This window comes from Symphalangus syndactylus, chromosome 14, assembly GCF_028878055.3.
Source record: "Symphalangus syndactylus isolate Jambi chromosome 14, NHGRI_mSymSyn1-v2.1_pri, whole genome shotgun sequence".
In the NCBI taxonomy this organism is placed as follows: domain Eukaryota; kingdom Metazoa; phylum Chordata; class Mammalia; order Primates; family Hylobatidae; genus Symphalangus; species Symphalangus syndactylus.
Genome location: NC_072436.2, coordinates 17,783,239 through 17,801,943, shown reverse-complemented (window position 1 = coordinate 17,801,943; position 18,705 = coordinate 17,783,239). Strand labels below are relative to the sequence as shown.

General features: G+C 48.9%; 1 protein-coding gene across 25 annotated transcripts in view; it reads right to left on the bottom strand.

Annotated features, from left to right (window-relative positions):
* The window catches only part of SLC39A11 (solute carrier family 39 member 11), a 467,051-nt gene extending 457,552 nt beyond the window's left edge, over positions 1-9,499 (bottom strand). For 4 of the 25 annotated variants that reach the window (XR_010115566.1, XM_063617454.1, XM_063617451.1 and 1 more), the window contains exons 1-3: positions 9,381-9,460; positions 5,424-5,542; positions 1,580-1,618 (exon numbers count right to left, since the gene is read on the bottom strand). Coding sequence is in view for 24 of the 25 variants with exons in the window: in XM_063617454.1 (XP_063473524.1) it covers positions 1,580-1,618; positions 5,424-5,531 (147 nt within the window). In the remaining variant the exon portion in view is untranslated. Of the gene's footprint in view, positions 1-1,579; positions 1,619-5,423; positions 5,543-6,481; positions 6,845-8,593; positions 8,887-9,264 lie in introns of those variants that run through there. The other 21 variants (XM_055243867.2, XM_063617442.1, XM_063617456.1 and 18 more) reach the window with 15 other exon arrangements.
* Positions 9,500-18,705: the final 9,206 nt, after the last annotated feature.

The following is an 18,705-nucleotide window of genomic DNA, read 5'->3' as shown; positions in this document are numbered from 1 at the left end:
GAGGGCTGGCTTCCCCAGCATTCTCAGGCACAGCAGTTACAGGGAAGAGAACATATGGAAGCTGAGGACCTAGAAACTAATTTTCTCAACACTCTCTGTGCACCTGTGTATGGCTCAGAAAGGACGGTGTTTTTGATGGAACAGTGGCTCCAGTCTAACAGCTACTGACTCAGATGGCCTCTGGCAGGCTCCACCTCCAGGCTAGTTTTTCCAGATCGCAGGGCTATAAAAACTGAGGAAAGAAACCAAACCCTGATCAACTAAAAGGGAAACCCACATATTACATGCCTTTTGATATGGGTGATACATCTGCAATACACAGCACCATGACATCTTCATGCCTGAAAAATGGAATCTGAACTAATCAAGACTCCAGGTCTAACTCTCAGCTTACAGGAAATATAGGGGACTGAGGAACAAGTTAGACAGCACCACAAGGAAGTAATCAGCCAACATTCTAGAGACAAATGACCCAGTTTCTCCAACAAATTACTAGCATGAAAAAAAAAAGAACTGTTAAAAAATTAAAGAGATTTAAAAGATATAACAAACAAATGCAATGTAGAAACCTTGTTTGGACCCCGATTATAACAAAACAATATTAGATGACACCTTTAGAAAGATGGAGAAAATCTGAATATGAACTGGATGTTAGATCATAAAAAGGAATTATTAATTTGGTAGGTATAATGGCCATGTGATTATGTTTATTTTTAAAAAGTCATTCCATTAGACATGTGTGTTGAATCTACAGGTGGAATTACATGTCGTCTGGGATTAGCTTTTATAAAATATTCTAACCTCCCAAGAAGTTTTGGGGAGGACAGGTGAATTGAGATTAGCAAAATGTCAATAATGATTGAAGTTGGGAGATGGGTGTCTGGGATGCATCACAGGCTTCTATCCACAATTTTTACATGTTTAACAATGTCTATAATATGCCGGCTTCCATAACTCATGCCTGTAATCCCAGCACTTTTGGAGGCCTAGGCAGGTGGATCACTTGAGCCCAGGAGTTCAAGACCAGCCTGGGCAACATGGTGAAACCCCATCTCTGAAAAAACTCAAAAACCAGCCAGGCACATTGGCACATGCCTGTAGTCCCAGCTACTCAGGAGGCTGAGTTGGGAGGATCACCTGAGCCCAGAGAAGTTGAAGCTGCAATGAACCATGATTGTGCCACTATACTCTAGCCTGGGTGACAGGGTAAAACTGTCACAAAAAAAAAAAAAAAAGGCCTATAAAAAAGATCTTTTAAGGGAGAAGGGGAGGAAAAAAAAAGTATAGTTAGAGCCAACTATGTATTAGGCTAGGCCTGTGCTAAGCCCTTACCAAATATGATCTTATTTTCCTAGTCCTGAGGCAGCTGTCAAATAAAACTCAATTGCTGTCTAAAGAGAAATGGGCATTTGATAAGCTGGGAAATAAATATGGCAGGTGATAAGAGGGAGGTGTTAGTGCCTGAGGAACACAGAGATGCATCTAGGTTGCAAGGGGAGGGACTGAAGACAGCCCTTGGCAGACAAATGTCAGAATCAGTATGCCTCAATTTCCATTTCTCCTACTACATACTACTTACCCCTGCAGCAAAGCCAAGACTTCCATCTAAGATCCGCCTCTGAAAATCAAAACAAGATGTTTCAGTTTCCAAGAGAAAATAAGATGATGTTTCCTGGGACAAGAAGAAACCATAAGGCCCAAAAGAGCCACACAAATAAAGACTGGCCGACTCCTGAGCTTGTGAGGTCCTCAGTTTATACAATGGGCCAAGAACCACGGGGAAAGTTTTTGGTTAACTTTCCATCCACCCCATAGCCAATCAGAAGTGTTCTTTCAAGTGGTGCTTGGCTTGCCTTGGCCCTTGTGTTGTCTCTTACTCAGCTTTCCCTGTGAATTACAACTGTAAACCTTTAGCAAGCAGCCGGTCTACAAGATGGGAATTACCAAGCGTTGGTGAGGAGCAGAGGAGCAGGTGGAACAATCAAAACCCTCACACAGGCCGGGCACAGTGCTCATGTGTGTAATCCCAGCACTGTGGGAGGCTGAGGCAGGCAGATCACCTGAGGTCAGGAGTTCAAGACCAGCCTGGCCAACATGGTGAAACCCCACCTCTACTAAAAATACAAAAAAATAGGCTGGGTACAAGGGTTCATGCCTATAATCCCAGCACTTTGCGAGGCCAAGGCAGGTGGATCACCTGAAGTCAGGAATCTGAGGTCAGCCTGGCCAACGTGGTGAAACTCCACCTCTCCTAAAAATACAAAAATCAGTCAAGCACGGTAACATATGCCTGTAATCCCAGCTACTTGGCTGAGACAGGAGAATCGCTTGAACTCGGGAGGCGGACACTGCAGTGAGCCAAGATCATGCCATCGCACTCTAGCCTAGGCAACAAGAGCAAAACTCTGTCTCAAAAAAAAAAAAAACCCTCACACAATGGGGGTGCAAATGAGTACCACCATTTTGGCAAACGATTTGGCAGCACCAATGAGAGGTGAACACTATGTGTGCCACTCCTGAGTAATCCCATGACAGGAATGCACTTGTATTCAACAAACCCACGAAGAAAAATGTTCGGCAGTGCTATTTGTAAGAGCCCAGAACTAGAAACTACCCAAATTCTCACCAATAGTAGGATGGATATATTAATTAGGATATACTCATACAACAGGTACCATAATGGCAATGGGAACGCACACACATACTACACTTATATCTTACAAACAGACAGGGACATGAAAGAAACTGGAAAACAAGTAGGGTGAAATCAACCAGATGCAGAACAGCACATACTATATGATTACTCCATCTAAATAAAGCACAGAAACCGGGAAAATATCCGTGCTGTTGGAGATCATATGGGAGATGAGCCTTGGAGTAAAGGTTGGGGATGGTGGGATTGGGAGGGAGACTGAAGGCTCCTGATTGGAAGGGGCTATGAGGTGAGGAGCCGGTATTGTTTTGTTTCTTGATCTGGGCTCTAGTTTCATGAGCATTTATGGAAAGTTATCAAGCTGCACACTTATATTAGATTCGTGCAAACCTAATAAAATGCACCAGCCTAATAAAATGTGCATTTTTCCATAAGCATCTTATATTTCAATAAAGAGATTTTTTTGCTATCCATCCATACATGAATGGATAAACAAAATGTGGTATGTACATACAATGGAATAGTCTTCAGCCTTAAAAACGAAAGAAATTCTGGCACATGTTATAACATGGATGAGCTCTATGGACATTCTTTGAAGTGAAAGAAGCCATGTGGTCTACAGAACTTTTCACTTTACAAAATTAAAACTCAGCTGGGCATGGTGGTGCACACCTGTAATCCCAGCGGTCTGGGAGGCCGAGGCAGGCAGATCACTTGAGGTCAGGACTTCAAAACCTGCCTGACCAACATAGTGAAACCCCATCTCCACTAAAAATACAAAAATTAGCTGGGCATGGTGGTACAGACCTGTAGTCTCAGCTACTTGGGAGGCTGAGGTGGGAGGATCACTTGAACCCAGGAGGCGGAGGTTGCAGTGAGCTGAGATCACGCCACTGAACTCCAGCCTGGGTGACAGGGCAAGACTCTATCTCAAAAAAAATAAAAATAAATAAAAAAAACAGCCTGGCCAGATGGGGTTATCAGTGAAACTCCGTCTCTACTAAAACTACAAAAAAAATTAGCTGGGCGTGGTGATGTATGCCTGTAATCCCAGCTACTCAGGAGGCTGAGGCAGGAGAATCACTTGAACCTGGGAAGCAGAGGTTGCAGTGAACCAAGATCACGCCACTGCACTCCAGCCTGGGTGACAGAGCGAGACTCTGTCTAAAAAAAAAAAAAAAAAAAAAAAACCCTGAAACTCTGTACTCATTCAAGAATAACTTATTTCTGCCCTCCTCTGTAGCCACTGGCTATTCTACAATGTGTCTCTATGAATTTGACTTATCTTGGCATCTTATATACCTAGGTTCCAGATAACCTGTGTTTCTGGATTGTGTGTTTTCTCATTTCCAATCTCCAACCCATCAGCTCCCGGGGGCAGTGCAGTGCAGCAAGGGAGGTCGGGATTTTATTGTTGAAGTCAAGGCCTGCTGTACTGGTCTCTAACACAAGGGCGCCTGACTTGCGAACTTTCCAAAGGTGTTCTCATTTCCAGATCTCCCTCACAACATGTTGAACTAGATCTTAAGTCACTTATTCATTTGCCATTCCGACCATGTCTCAGGCTACCGAGGTGAACGATGCAGGGATTGTGCATTCATCAAGATACCCACGGATGGCTCCAGGGCTATGGACTGAGGGTGATCTGGGTTGGAGAAAAGAATGCAATTTCAGGCATATGAGGTGAGTGTGGGTTGTGCAGAGGTGTGGGGAGGGCATATGGGTATGTGTGCAAGTGTGGGTGCGTGGGACTATAGGGAAAGTGTGTAGAAGGGGTGTAAGGATGGGGTTGTGGGAGAAGGGAGAGATGTGGGGGATATAGGCATGCATAGGCTGTGGGGGCATGACAGTGAGTGAGGGCACTGGGGCTAGTGAGTAGGATACAAGGAAGATGTAGGGGAGAGAAGTAAGGGTTTGCAGGGGGCCAGGGAGGTGGGTCTGTCTATATTCATCCCAAAAGGAAAGGACACAACCTGGAGATGGGTTAAAAGAGAAAGGGAACAGATGCCCCTTCTTCTCCCAAGGTCTTTCCAACCATCCCACCCAACTCAAGGCCACAGGGGAGGACGGTTACACCTGAAATCTAATGTTCTTCTTCGGTCATGCATAGTACCACTTGCTCCAGGCCTGAAAGAAATTACATGGCAGGCCAGGCGCGGTGGCTCACGCCTGCAATCCCAGCACTTTGGGAGGCCGAGGTGGGCGGATCATCTGAGGTCAGGAGTTTGAGACCAGTGGTGAAATCCCACCTCTACTAAAAATACAAAAATTAGCCGGGCATGGTGGCAGGCACCTGTAATCCCAGCTACTCAGGAGGCTGAGGCAGGAGAATCACTTGAACCCGGGAGGCGGAGGTTGCTGAGAGCTGAGATCCTGCCACTGCACTCCAGGCTGGGCAATGGAGCAAGATTCTGTCTCAAAAAAAAAGAAAAGAAAAGAAATTACATGGCAGGTAGAAATGAGGCAGCAGGCTAACGAAGCCTCAATAACTGAGCTTCTCATTTCCCATTCCCTTCAAGTGAGGCTGTCAAGGGTCAGGAGAGGAGACGATGGTGCGTGAAGGTGTCTACAGCAAGCAGACATCTGTTCTCCCGGCCTGGCAGGGAGAAGGTGAGAAAATAAGAAGACAGAGAACAAACCCCAGCACACAATGCCTGGGGGTGTGGCCAGGGACGTCGAAAAGTCTACAAACCTGCTCCATGGAGTGGGATGGTGCCCCTTTACCGAGGGGCTCCCCACCAACATCCAGAACCAAAGCAAGGCAACTCACCTGTCCACTAGAGAATACGAACACGAGAGCTGCCCCAGCTGCTGTCATCCCCCAGGCGAAGAAGGTCCCCAGCAAGGCCTGGAACACAGAGCTGTGGCCTTGGAGCATGCTGGATACAGCTGTGCAAGAGGAGCGAGAGGGTCAGCCGCCGGTGGTCTGTTTCAGTGACAGGCTCATATTCTGGCATGTCCTAACACCCGTGCGGGAGCTGGCCTCCCTCCAGGTTGATGGTATGTACCCTTCCACCACTCCATCCCAGTGTCCCTCAGCCACCCAGCACGTAGGTCAGGCTTCTCTATCCAGGTCTCCCAGGAACTGGAAATCTTCTTAATCTGAAGGAAGGCACGGGGAGATGCCAGGGGAACCCACAAAAAAGGCTGCAACATTGAGAAGTGGTTTCAAAGAGAAGCACAAAGAATGTGGTTTATTCCAGAGGAATGGGGCATAGGAGGGTCTGATGCAGCCTCCCCCACACAATCTGCCTCTTCTACCATCTCTTGCCCACCATCTGTGCTCAGCCTCCTCCAAAGACAGGTGACTAGCTCAGGTGATGTCAACACACTTCCAATCTAAATCCCCGTCACATCTGCTACAGTGCACCTGCCCAGCCAAAGGGTAAACTCCACCGACCAACCTTTGATACCCCCCAACCCCCGACTCTCCAATCCTGTTCTCCATCATGCCTGCATGAGCACCAAACTCCAGCTCAACTGAATTATTTATGGCACCTTCCACAAGCCCCAGACAATCCTGCCTCCAAGTCCCTGTTCATACAGTTCCCTCCTGGAATACCTTCCTTGCACATTTTCAGCCATCAGAACCCGGAGCATCCTCTGCAGCCCACCTAATGCCAACGTCACGACCAAGGCTTTTCTGGCCTTCCCCAGCCCTGTCCCAGCATGCAGCTTTGGTCCTTTCTCAGTGTGGCTTTGCCTCCATCTTTTACAGCCTTAGTTGCTTGAGGACGGGGATGGTGCTTTTTCACATTTGGCACCCCTGTAAAATAGGGCTTTGTAACCCCTGAAAAATATATGCTAGATGGAAAAGGGCCAGCTTACCTGCACAGGACAGTCAGCAAGGACAAGCAAACGGACCCAGGAATGGAATGTCCCCTGGTCAACTCAGCACCCTGCTGCTGAAGCTGAAGTTACACCACCGCCTACCAAGGAAAGGAAGGGAAGTACCACTCCCTCTCATTTCAGTCCAGAGAACCTCCTCCAGACTTTAACATGCTTAAAATTCTGGATCTGAGATGACAATCAGATCTCTCCCTGTGGAAAGTTACAAGGCAGAGAAACCCATTTGTTGAAAAGCCCTGTGTTCTGGTATACAAACGCTGGGCTCAGGGCTTCATCTCAAAGCCTCATTCATCTCCCTGATGGTCTGCCAGCACCCAGAGGGCTGGCTGAACACGACCACACTGGGCTCAGCCCTGCCAGTCCCCGGTGCTCTGTGAGGAGCCAGCAGCCCTGAGCCTGCAGATCAAGAGCTGAAGACGCTGCCTCGATTGACCCTGGAAGGAAACCATGGCAGAGTGCGGATGCAGCCCTTATGCCAAGCGGCTCAGCAACACACCCAGGCTCAAACCTAGGAAGGGCTATGGGTCCAGGTGAGCCCAGGTGAGCCCTGGCTCAGCCTCTGTGCCAGAAACCCTGAGATAAATAGCATCTGTGGAATCATACTCTAGTTCCCACACTCTAAACGAACTGCACCAATCGTGAAAACTGTGACCACGTCAATTAAAGAAAAAAATATCATTTTTAAAAAACTACCCTTTACATCCGTCATCGTGCTAAGCCACCCTAAAAAGAGGGGTTGGTCTTTGTTTTTAAACCAAGCCATCTGGACCATTACACCAATCATCTATTCCGAGTTGCTGTGGATAAAATTTCAAACAGCATTTACAAAGAACAGCACAAAGTGATCATCCTCTGAGTACTTATCATCCAAGACAGGGCATAACAAAAACACCTTTCTTTCCTGTATTTGAATGTGCCTCCTGACAGCTACAGAAGAGAGCAAACAATTTACATTTGCCAACAGGCCAAAGTCAACGTGGATCTTGTGGGCTGGTGAACAGAACAGAGGAAGCTCGTGGATGTTCCCGGTGGTTAGTGGGATAGGGAAACACTCGTCTAAGCCTGTCCCCATGTATATCTGAGCACCCTCCTGAGTCAGAAAAAGGGACATAGAGGGAAGACCAAGGCCACCATCCTTTCCATCCCAACAGGAGCAGCATTGATCACGGGCAATGCAAGCCCAATGCCCCTCGGAGAAGTTTCTTCTCTATTTGCTGTTTTAAATCCTTGCTACAAGGGTGGTCAGAGAACCAGCAGCACTGGTCCGGCTTGGGAGCTAGTTAGGAATGCAGAAACTCAGGTCCCACCCCAGACTTTCTGAATCAGGGTCTGCATTTTGTGGAATTCCATGGGGGATTCTTATGCACATTAAACTGTGGAAAGCAAAAGATTAAAACTGGTAAAACTTGGCCAGGTGCAGTGGCTCATGCCGGTAATCCCGGCACCTTGGGAGGCCAAGGCAGGCAGATCACCTGAGGTCAGGAGTTCGAGACTAGTCTGGCCAACATGGTGAAACCCCATCTCTACTAAAAACACAAAAATTAGTCGGGCGTCATGGCATGTGCCTGTAGTCCCAGTACCTGTAGTCCCAGCTACTCGGGAGGCTGAGGCAGGAGTAATCACTTGAACCCGGGAGGCGGAGGTTGCAATGAGCTGAGATCGCGCCACTGCACTCCAGCCCAGGTGACAGAGCAAGGCTCTGTCTCAAAAAAATAAAAAATAAATAAATAAATAAATAAATAAAACTGGTAAAACTTCTACAATACCAAAAGCTTAGAAAATGAGTTCTCCTGCCCCACGTGGGATTGGCAAGAGCAAAGAAGAGTCCCAAAAGAACAGAAAGTTTTCTTCAGTCTCAAGAGAAGAAAAAGTTTCTGGCAGAGTCCCAAGAGAACAAGAAGTTTTCTCTAACCGGCAGACCAGTAACGACTTTAGGGCACAGCATCTCCAGCACAGCTTACACAATGGGGCTCAGACTTCCTCACGATGGGGATATTAATTCCATCAACCCTGATTCGTTAGCAGCAGGGAGAATCATTCTCTGCCCGTTCCAACTTTTAAAATGCCAACAGCCTGTACACTTGTACACACCTGCCACAGCAGCACATGGGCATTCCCAGCTGATTGATACAGGTTTGTTTTCTTTATTTCCTTTCTCCTCCTTTTAAACCTGTTGTTCCGCTTCCAAGAATCAGTTCAAGAGGCTGGTGAAGTTGCAGAAGTGGAAACAGCACTAGGGCTGCTGGGCCTTAGTGGAGCTGCACACACATGCCCTAACTCCACGAGCGGGAATCCAGCAGAAGGATTCAGGTCTGGGCAGAGAGGACTGTGGGAAAGTTCTCTAATGCCTCGCTACTCAAAGCGTGGTCCGCGGACCACCCAACCTGGGAATTGGTAGAAATGCACACTGTCACGCCCCACCCAGACCTGCTGCAAGTTAACCAGATTCCCAGTCAAGTTCAAGAGGTCCAGCTAACAGCCAGAGCAAGTGGGAGGGGCCTGGGAGCAGCTGGAATTGTAGCTGCCTCTGCTCCCAGGAATCCCGGGTACCCCCACACACCCCCTAGGAAGCGATGAACGAAGAGGATCTTGGGTTAAGACTGTAAAAGGAAGGCATGTCATGGCCTTCCAGATCACCCTGGAGAGGAACATAGCGGGGGTCCGGGGACTTCCTTCCCACCACCCCTCACCCTCCCACCCCGCCCCGCCACCTGCCAAAGCCTCCAATTTCTCCTCCAAACCCCTCCTCTCTCCAGGCGTACCCCCTTCCAAGCTCCAGGTGGCTGCCCTTCCAAGTCCCACACTCTTGTCCTGATGGCCCCCGACCCCGGGCCTCGAGCCCAACCAAAGGCACCGAAGGAGAGAAAAGCCAACTCACTAGGGTGCCCTCTCCAGCCCCCACTGCACTTCCATCAGCCCCTGCTGCCACTCGCTCGCCGCCTCCACTCCCGCAGTCACTTCCTGCTTCCCTCCCGCACACGTGGCCCTCCCGCCTCCGGGCCCCGCCCCCTTGGCCGCAACTGGCAACTCCCGCCTGAAGAATAGATTCTCTGGTTCACAGCCGTCTGCAGGCTCAGGAACAGATCTGGGCGGGCAGAACAGAGCCCTGAGGCCAAGCGCCCAGCAGTCTGCGAATGACTGCAGCCCTAGGGGAAGCTACAAACACCAAAGGAAAGAGCCCTTTGTAACACTCCTGATGTTGCCTATGCTTCTACACCTTTGGCAGCCAGGTCCATGGCACTGGGTGCGCAGCAGAGCAGGATGTGCTGTGTGTGTGTGTGTTGCGGGGGAGGCTGGGGGCAGGTAATGTGATGGCATCGGCATCATTCTCCAGTCAATGACCCTCAAAATAATCACTGGAGGGGGTCAAATACAGAATGCCAGCACCCCCAGAGGCTCTGGTTCCATCATTCTGGGTGGGGCTGGTATTTTGGGATGTTTTTGTTTTTGCTTTTGTTTTTTTGAGATGGAGTCTCGCTCTTTCGCCCAGGCTGGAGTGCCGTGGCCCAATCTCGGGTCACTGCAGCCTCTGCCTCCTATGTTCAAGCGATTCTCCTGCTTCAGCCTCCCGAGTAGCTGGGATCACGGGTGCGTGCTGCCAAACCCCGCTAATTTTTGTATTTTTTTTTTTTTTTAGTAGGGACGGGGTTTCACCACATTGCCCAGGCTGGTCTCGAACCCCTGAACTCAAATGATCCACTCGCGTGGGCCTCCCAAAGTTCTGGATTATAGGCATGAGCCACCGCGCCTGGCCTGAGATTTTGTTTTGAGCTAGGAGTTGGTGATGCTGCTGTCCTGGGACCACCCTTTGAAAAGCACTGCCCTAGGTCAAAGGCTTTGATCTGCAGGAGTTTTGTGAAAAGACCAGAGGATAGGATTGGCTAGATTTAGCCAAAAACAAAACAAAACAAAACAAAATAAATAAATAAATAAATAAATAAATAAATAAATACAAGATGCCTGGGCTGGGCGCTGTGGCTCACGCCTGTAATCCCAGCACTTTGGGAGGCCGAGGCGGGTGGATCACGACATCCGGAGATCGAGACCGTCCTGGCTAATACGGTGAAACCCTGTCTCTACTAAAAATACAAAAAATTAGCTGGGCATGGTGGCAGGCACCTGTAGTCCCAGCTACTCGGGAGGCTGAGGCAGGAGAATGGCGTGAACCCGAGAGCCCGAGCTTGCAGTGAGCCAAGCTCACGCCACCGCACTCCAGCCTGGGCAACAGAGCAAAACTCCATCTCAAAAAAAAAAAAAAAAAAAAAAAAGCCGGATTAAATTTGAATTTCAGATAAATAACAAGTCATTTATTACTATAAATATGCTCTGGGCAATGTTTGGGACATACTTACATTACAGGCATATTTGTTGTTGATCTGAAATTGAAACCCAGCTGAGTGTCCTGTGTTTTATTTGACAACATATCAGAGCGTGACCTGAGCAGAAAAACTACCCGCGGTCTCAATGGCCATAGCCCAAAGGGTCCAATAACAGGCCTTTTTCCAGTGGAACTAGGTTGTTCACACTGATATTGGCACCATATACCATGCACTCCGCGGGGAAGAGAAGACAGCCTGGCCACTGGAGGGTGGTCTTTGCCCTTAAAAGACCCCCAACTTGGAAGAGTGAAATCAGTCATTGCAATTCCACATAAGAGAGTACGTACAGGCACACAGAGACGCAATACCCACGTGGCACGGCCCACCAACTCATCTTCCAAAATGTCATAGCTCTTCCTGCACGCTGCAATAGCCATAAAATGATATGATATCTTAGACTCACTTCAAAATACGATGGAAGAAAGAAGTGGATGCAGTAGAGATTAAACAAAATTGGCCATGAATTAACCATTCTTAGGTTGGGCATGGTGGTTCACACCTGTAATCCCAGCACTTTGGGAGGACAAGGTGGGCAGATTGCTTAAGCCCAAGAGTTTGAGACCGGCCTGGGCAACAAAGCGAGACCTCATCGCTACAAAAAGTTTTAAAAATGTAGCTGGGCATGGTGGCAGATGGTAGCTGGGCCTGTAGTCCCAGCTACTAGGGAGGCTGAGCGTGGAGGATCGCTTGAGCCCAGGAGTTTGAGGCTGCAGTGAGCTGTAATGGTGCCACTGCACTTCAGCAAAAGACCCTGTCTCTTAAAAATAAAAAATTAATCATTGTTGAACCTGGGGAACGGGCACATAGAGGTTCATTAAATGTTTCTGTTTCTACTTTTGTGCATGCTTAAATTTTTTTTTTTTTTTTTTTTTTGAGACGGAGTCTCGCTCTGTTACCCAGGCTGGAGTGCAGTGGTGCAATCTTGGCTCGCTGCACCCTCCACCTCCCAGGTTCAAGTGATTCTTGTGCCTCAGCCGGCCTCCCAAGTAGCTGGGACTACAGGTGCGTGCCACCACACCCAGCTAATTTTTTGTATTTTTAGTAGAGATGGGGTTTTGCCATGTTGGCCAGGCTGGTCTCGACCTCCTGAGCTCAAGCAATCTGCCCGCCTCAGCCTCCAAAAATGCTAGCATTACAGGAGTGAGACACTGTGCCCAGCCGCTTAAATTCTTTATAATGAAAAATAAACAGAAATGTTTACAACGATCCACAAAGTGCCTCTCCTGCCCAATCCTTTCTCTCCTTTCTCACTACTGCTGTGAGGATTCAACCTCCCCATCCCTCATCTAGGTCATGGGAGTCACCTCCTTCCACTTACCCTGTCTAATCTGTTCCATGTACCACTACGAAGATCAGCCTGCCTAAAGCACAGCACGTCACTCTCCTGCTCAAAAAGCTCCAAAAGCTCCCCAGTGCCTTTGGCATAAAGTTCAAATGCTTCAGCCCGGAATTCGAGGTTTCCCGTGGTATGATTCCAACTAAACATTCTCAAGTCTGTCCCCCAGGGTTCTCCTCCCTGTGCCCTCTGGCCAAGCCAGGCTGGACAGCTCGCCGGTCTCCACACAGCCTTCCCTCTCTGCCACTCCTAACCCCCCTATACCATTTCTGCTGAACTGTCCTTCGCCTCCCAAATCTAAGCCCCGCCATCCTGCAAGACCCAGGTTTAATGCATTCTCCTTGGGCACCCCATCTCACCTCATCTCCCACCTGTCCCAGCCCTGATTACAAATCGAGTCTCTATCCTCTAAGGTCCCATAGAACTCCATCTGGATTCTAAGGCCTTTGCCTCCTTCTATCTTATACTGTAGGATCTAACTTCACTGCTATATTCAGCACACAGACCCAGGATTGGAATCAAGCTCCTTACTGAGCTTCTTCCCCTCATCCCAGCCAGGATAGCACCTCATATTACAGCATGTCCTCAAAAGATGCTTGCATGGGCCGGGCGCGGTGGCTCACGCTTGTAATCCGAGCACTTTGGGAGGCCGAAGCGGGCGGATCCCGAGGTCAGTAGATCGAGACCACGGTGAAACCCCGTCTCTACTAAAAATACAAAAAATTAGCCGGGCGTGGTGGCGGGTGCCTATAGTCCCAGCTACTCAGAGAGGCTGAGGCAGGAGAATGGCGTGAACCCAGGAGGCGGAGCTTGCAGTGAGCCAAGATTGCGCCACTGCATTCCAGCCTGGGGAACAGAGCGAGACTCCGTCTCAAAAAAAAAAAAGATGCTTGCATGCAATGCATAGGTAAACTTGATGTGGGGAAGGAAAAGCGGTGAAGCAACTAACATTTGTTGAATGCCCGGCCTGGGCCACTTTATCTTTACATCCTCTTCTTATGTAAAACTCACAATTCTGAGGGGAAGGTATCATTATCCGCATTCTACAGATAAGGAACTTGAGGCTCAGGAAAGCTCTGGAGTGACCCAAGGTCCATGGGGCAGTGTGGGACACCAAGCCCAGCTGACTCCTGAGATGGTGCCCTTCCTGCAAGGGGCATTCAGGGCTCACAGGATAAGACCCAGAGCCACCTTGATCAGCATTTCTGTATCTCACTTTCTTTAAACCACACCAAGCCCATAAGCGGGAAGGGTGATAACCCCCATGAGACAAATCTTACCATTTCCCCATCTTTCTCAATAAACCCCCACACACATGCCCACTCCGCAAACATACAAAGTGCCCCTTTCACACACTCCCTTACAGTCAAAAGTGCCAGAGTGTTGGCCAGAAGAAAATGTTTTCTGGGCCAGGTACGGTGGCTCACATCTGTAATCCCAAAACTGGGAGGCCGAGGCGGGTGGATCACCTGAGGTCAGGAGTTCAAGATCAGCCTGGCCAACCTGGTGAAACCCCGTCTCTACTAAAAATACAAAAATTAGCTGGCTGTGGTGGCGGGCGCCTGTAAGCCCAGCTACTCAGGATGCTGAGGAAGGAGAATCGCTTGAACCTGGGAGGCGGAGCTTGCAGTGAGCCGAGATCACGCCACTGCACTCCAGCCTAGGCAACAAGAGCAAAACTCCATCTCAAAAAAAGAAAAAAAAAAATGTTTCCTGAAAGCTGAATACACTGGCTCTGACCTCCACCCCACCCACAGTCCATTCCTATTCTCTCCCATGGGACCTAAGGTGGCCTGACGCCCCCAGGGCAAAGGGATGGGATATGCAAGAACAGACCAGAACAGTGGCTCCAGAAGCAGTGGCAGGGGGATTTGCAGGCAGTGAAGTCTGCTTCCCATGCGTCAAAGGGCCCTAAGACTGATGCCAGCCATCAGCAAAGGAACCGCAAGGCAACAAGATGGTGGGCGGCCCTTTCTAGAGGAATCACTGTGGTTTGATCTGGCTAAATGCCCTGCTGGCCCCTCCTCCTGGAAGACTGTGGGGTGGGGGAGGGGCAAGCAGGAGGATCATGGACAGCAGCTTTGCAGAAAGAATGGAGATGGGCATAAAGTTGTCCAGCCCAATGAGTCCTGGATTTCATCTTCGTTTTTCTCCCTCTCCCTCTCCCTCTCTGTCCCTCTCTCTCATCCTGTTTCTCTTAAGAGGTAATATAGCAGTTGATTGCTAGCTTCAGAATCTGACCACACAGGAGAAAGCCTAGCTTGGCATGTGGGTTCTCACGGACGCATTTCCCAACCCCTCTTGAAACCACCATTGCAAAACTGTAACAGAGGCCAGGCATGGTGGCTCACACATGTCATCCCAGCACTTTGAGAGGTCGAGGCAGGCGGATCACTTGAGGTCAGGAGTTTGAGACCAGTCTGGCCAATATGGTGAAACCCCGTCTCTACTAAAAATACAAAAATTAGCCAGGCGTGATGGAGGGCACCTGTAATCCCAACTTCTGGGGAGGCTGAGGCATGAGAATCACATGAACCTGAGAGGCAGAGGGTGCAGTGAGCCAAAATCACACCATTGCACTCCAGCCTGGGGAACAGAGCGAGACTCCATCTCAAAAAAAAAAGAAAAAAAAAAAGAAAAAATACAACTGTAATGGCAACAGTGAAAGAGATTTGACCTAACCAACTCTATCTTGCTTCTAACCTCCAAACTGTCCTTGTTCATTCCTAGACATAGGCTGAACTACCTTTAGGAGGAATTTATAGTTTATAGTTTAAAACAAAGATGGTAACAGCCCTTTCCCAAAAGAAACCTGCTTCTTGCCTGGGGATTAGACTGCCTTTGTAGGACTAACAAATTAGTCACAAGATTAGAAATTATTACTGGGCACAGTAGCTCATGCCTGTAATCCCAGCATTTTGGGAAGCCAAGATGGGCAGATAACCTGAGGTCAGGAGTTTGAGACCAGCCTGGCCAACATGGTGAAACCCCGTTTCTACTAAAAACACAAAAATTGGCCTGGCGTGCTGGCTCACACCTGTAATCCCAGCTACACAGGGGGCTGAGACACGAAAATCACTTGAACCCAGGAGGTGGAGGCTGCGGTGAGCCAAGATCACACCACTGCACTCCAGCCTGAGCAAGAGTGAGACTCCACCTCAAAAAAAAAAAGAGAAAAAAGAAAAAAGAAATTATGGCTTATGAATCACGCAGCTAGAGGTTACAAGATTCTGACCCTCCCTAAACTGCTTCTAAGATCAGTGCTTGAGATATTTTGCAGACCCTGCACTTGATGGATCAATTGGTACCACCCAGATAAATAAAACTGGTTTATATGATCTTGTGGCCCCTACCTAGGAACTGACTCCACACAAGAGAACAGCTTCAACTCCCTATAATTTCATCTCCAAGCCAACCAATCAGCACTCTCAACTCAATGGCCTTCCCCATTCACCAAATTATCCTTAAAAACTCTGATCTTGGCCGGGCACGGTGGCTCACACCTGTAATCCCAGCACTTTGGGAGGCTGAGGTGGGCAGATCACCTGAGGTCAGGAGTTAGAGACCAGCCTGGCCAACATGGCGAAACCCCGTCTCTACTAAAAATACAAAAATTAGCTGGGGGCGGGGGGTGGTGTGCACCTGTAGACCCAGCTACTCAGTAGTCTGACGCAAGAGAATCGCTTGAACCCAGGAGGCGGAAGTTTCAGTGAGCCAAGATCGCACCACTACACTCCAGACTTCATCTCAAAAAACAAACAAACAAACAAAAAACCTCTGATCCCTGAATGCTCTGGGAGACTGATTTGAGTAACAATAAAACTCCGGCGGCAGGGTGCTTTGCAGGCAACGAGGACTGCTTCCCATGCATCAGAGGACCCTGACTGATGCCGATCATCAGCAAAAGAACCGCAGGACAACAAGATGGTGGACGGCCTTTCCCACAGCAATTGCTGTAGTTTGATCTGGCTAAACGCCATGCTGGCACCTCCTCCTGGAAGACAGCAGTGGGACAGAGCAGGGCACAGCCTGCTCTGCATGAATTACTCTTTCTCTATTGCAATTCCCCTGTCTTAATAAATCGGCTCTGTCTAAGCAGTGGGCAAGGTGAACCCATTGGGCAGTTATACTCTCAGCTTCATTCTCCTCACCCTGAGTGTGGGAGTAAATAACACAACGCTCTTTCCAGGTTACTGTGACCTGGAGTGACGCCTCCAACACCCTGCCTAGCACGTATCCAGGCTCCCTTGAACGATTATTACCCAGCAGCCCTCTTCCTCCTTCACTTATTCATTCTTCATGGACTCAGCAGACCTTTCTTCAGTGCTTACCCTGTGTCGTGCACTTTGCTGGAGCCAGGTACGGGGCGGCCAACTCAACAGATGAGGCTCTGCCTTGTCCGTCCTCGCTTGCCTGCCATTTCCTCCCCTGTGCTGGAGGCTGACCACCGACACAGCGTGAGGACTGAGCCTCTGAGCCTGGGGCAGCCTGTTCCTTCCTTCCACAGAGTGTAGATAATAAACCCAGCGGGAACTGGCTCTCAGATTTGCAGATGGGAACCCAACAGTGACAGTAATAGGCAGTTTATAGACGTGCTATAGAAACGTAAGGGGTTTCCTATTGTTGTTTGTTCAGGGGATTTTTAAAATTACCCTCCACCCATCTATCCAGAATTCATCCCCTTCCCTCCACTGCCACCGCTGCCACCTGTGCTCAAACAACTCTGCTGCATCATCCTGCCCTGACCACCTGGTAGACGTTCCTGATTCCCCCAGTGCCCTCCAAACAGTTCCCGCTGTTCACAGCAGCCAAAGTGATGTTTTAAAGACAAAAAATACAGGCTGGGGACGGTGGCTCACACCTGTAATCCCAGCACTTCGGAAGGCAAAGGCGAGCAGATCCCTTGAGGTCAGGAGTTCGAAACCAGCCTTGCCAACGTGGTGAAACCCCATCTCTACTAAAAATACAAAAATTAGCCAGGCGTGGTGGCGCATGCCTGTAGTCTCAGCTACTCACGAGGCTGAGGCAGGAGAATCGCGTGAACCTGGAAGGTGGAGGTTGCAGTGAGTCAAGATCGTGGCGTGGCACTGCACTCCAGCCCAGGTGACAGAGTATGACTCTGTATCAAACAAACAAACAAAAAAGACAAAAATACGGTCATGCCCGTCTGCTATGACAAACGCTCTGAGAGCTCCACACCGCCGTTGATGTAAACACTGGTGGCTTCAAGAACACCCAGAATCACTCCGAGCCCCTTCCTCACTCTGCTTCATCCAGGCTGATCTGCCTTCTCCTGGAACACCAAGCACACTCCTGCCTCAGGGCCTTTGCGCTTGCTGCACCCTCTGCCTGTCTCCCAAATTTTCATCTGTCTGGGTCCTTTGTTATTTGGATCTCAGCTCCAATGTCACCCTTTCCAAGAGGCCTTCCTGGAATATCCAATCTAATGTAGATCATCCAAGCCATTATTTTCTTCCTGGCACATCTTGATGTCTGGCAATCCTGTTTGTTTGTTTGGTCTCCCCAAATGCAAGCTCCATGAGAGCACTACCACGTCTGCCTTTTGTCTTACTGTATCCCCAGTGCATGGTACACAGTAGCTGTTCAAGATTTATTTAAAGAGTAAGTCGATCTGACACATAAGTCTTATCTTTTTTTCTTTTTAGACAGAGGCTCACTCTGTCATCCAGGCTGGAGTGCAGTAGCACAATCTTGGCTCACTGCAGCCTCCATCTCCCAGGTTCAAGTGATTCTCCTGCCTCAGCCTCCTGAGTAGCTGGGATTACAGGCACCCACCAGCATGCCAGGCTAAGTTTTGTATTGTTAGTAGAGATGAGGTTTCACCATGTTGATCAGGCTGGTCTTGAACTCCTGGCCTCAAGTGATCTGCCCACCTTGGCCTCCCAAAGTGCTGGAATTATAGGCATGAGCCACTGTTCCCGGCCTCTGAACAGGCAATTCTAACCAGCCTCTTATGTAAGCACCACCCAGGGCAGCCAACAGCCACCTGGCACCATTTTTCTGAGCCTAGTACAAGGAAATGCTGCCTAGAGGCTTAAAGGAGAAACCAAGTTGCCAATCCAGTCCCTCCTTACCTTTGACTAATGTTTGGATCCAAACCTGCACCACACGTGCTCAAGGGAGGCACAACAGTAAAGCTTTCACTGACTTTTTTTTATTATGATTATACTTTAAGTTCTAGGGTACATGTGTACAACGTGCAGGTTTGTTACATACGTATACATGTGCCATGTTGGTGTGCTGCACCCATTAATTCATCTTTTACATTAGGTATATCTCCTAATGCTATCCCTCCCCCTCCCCCCACCCCACAAGAGGCCCCAGTGTGTGATATTCCCCTTCCTGTGTCCATGAGTTCTCATTGTTCAATTCCCACCTATGAGTGAGAACATGCGGTGTTTGGTTTTCTGCCCTTGTGATAGTTTGCTGAGAATGATGGTTTCCAGCTTCATCCATGTCCCTACAAA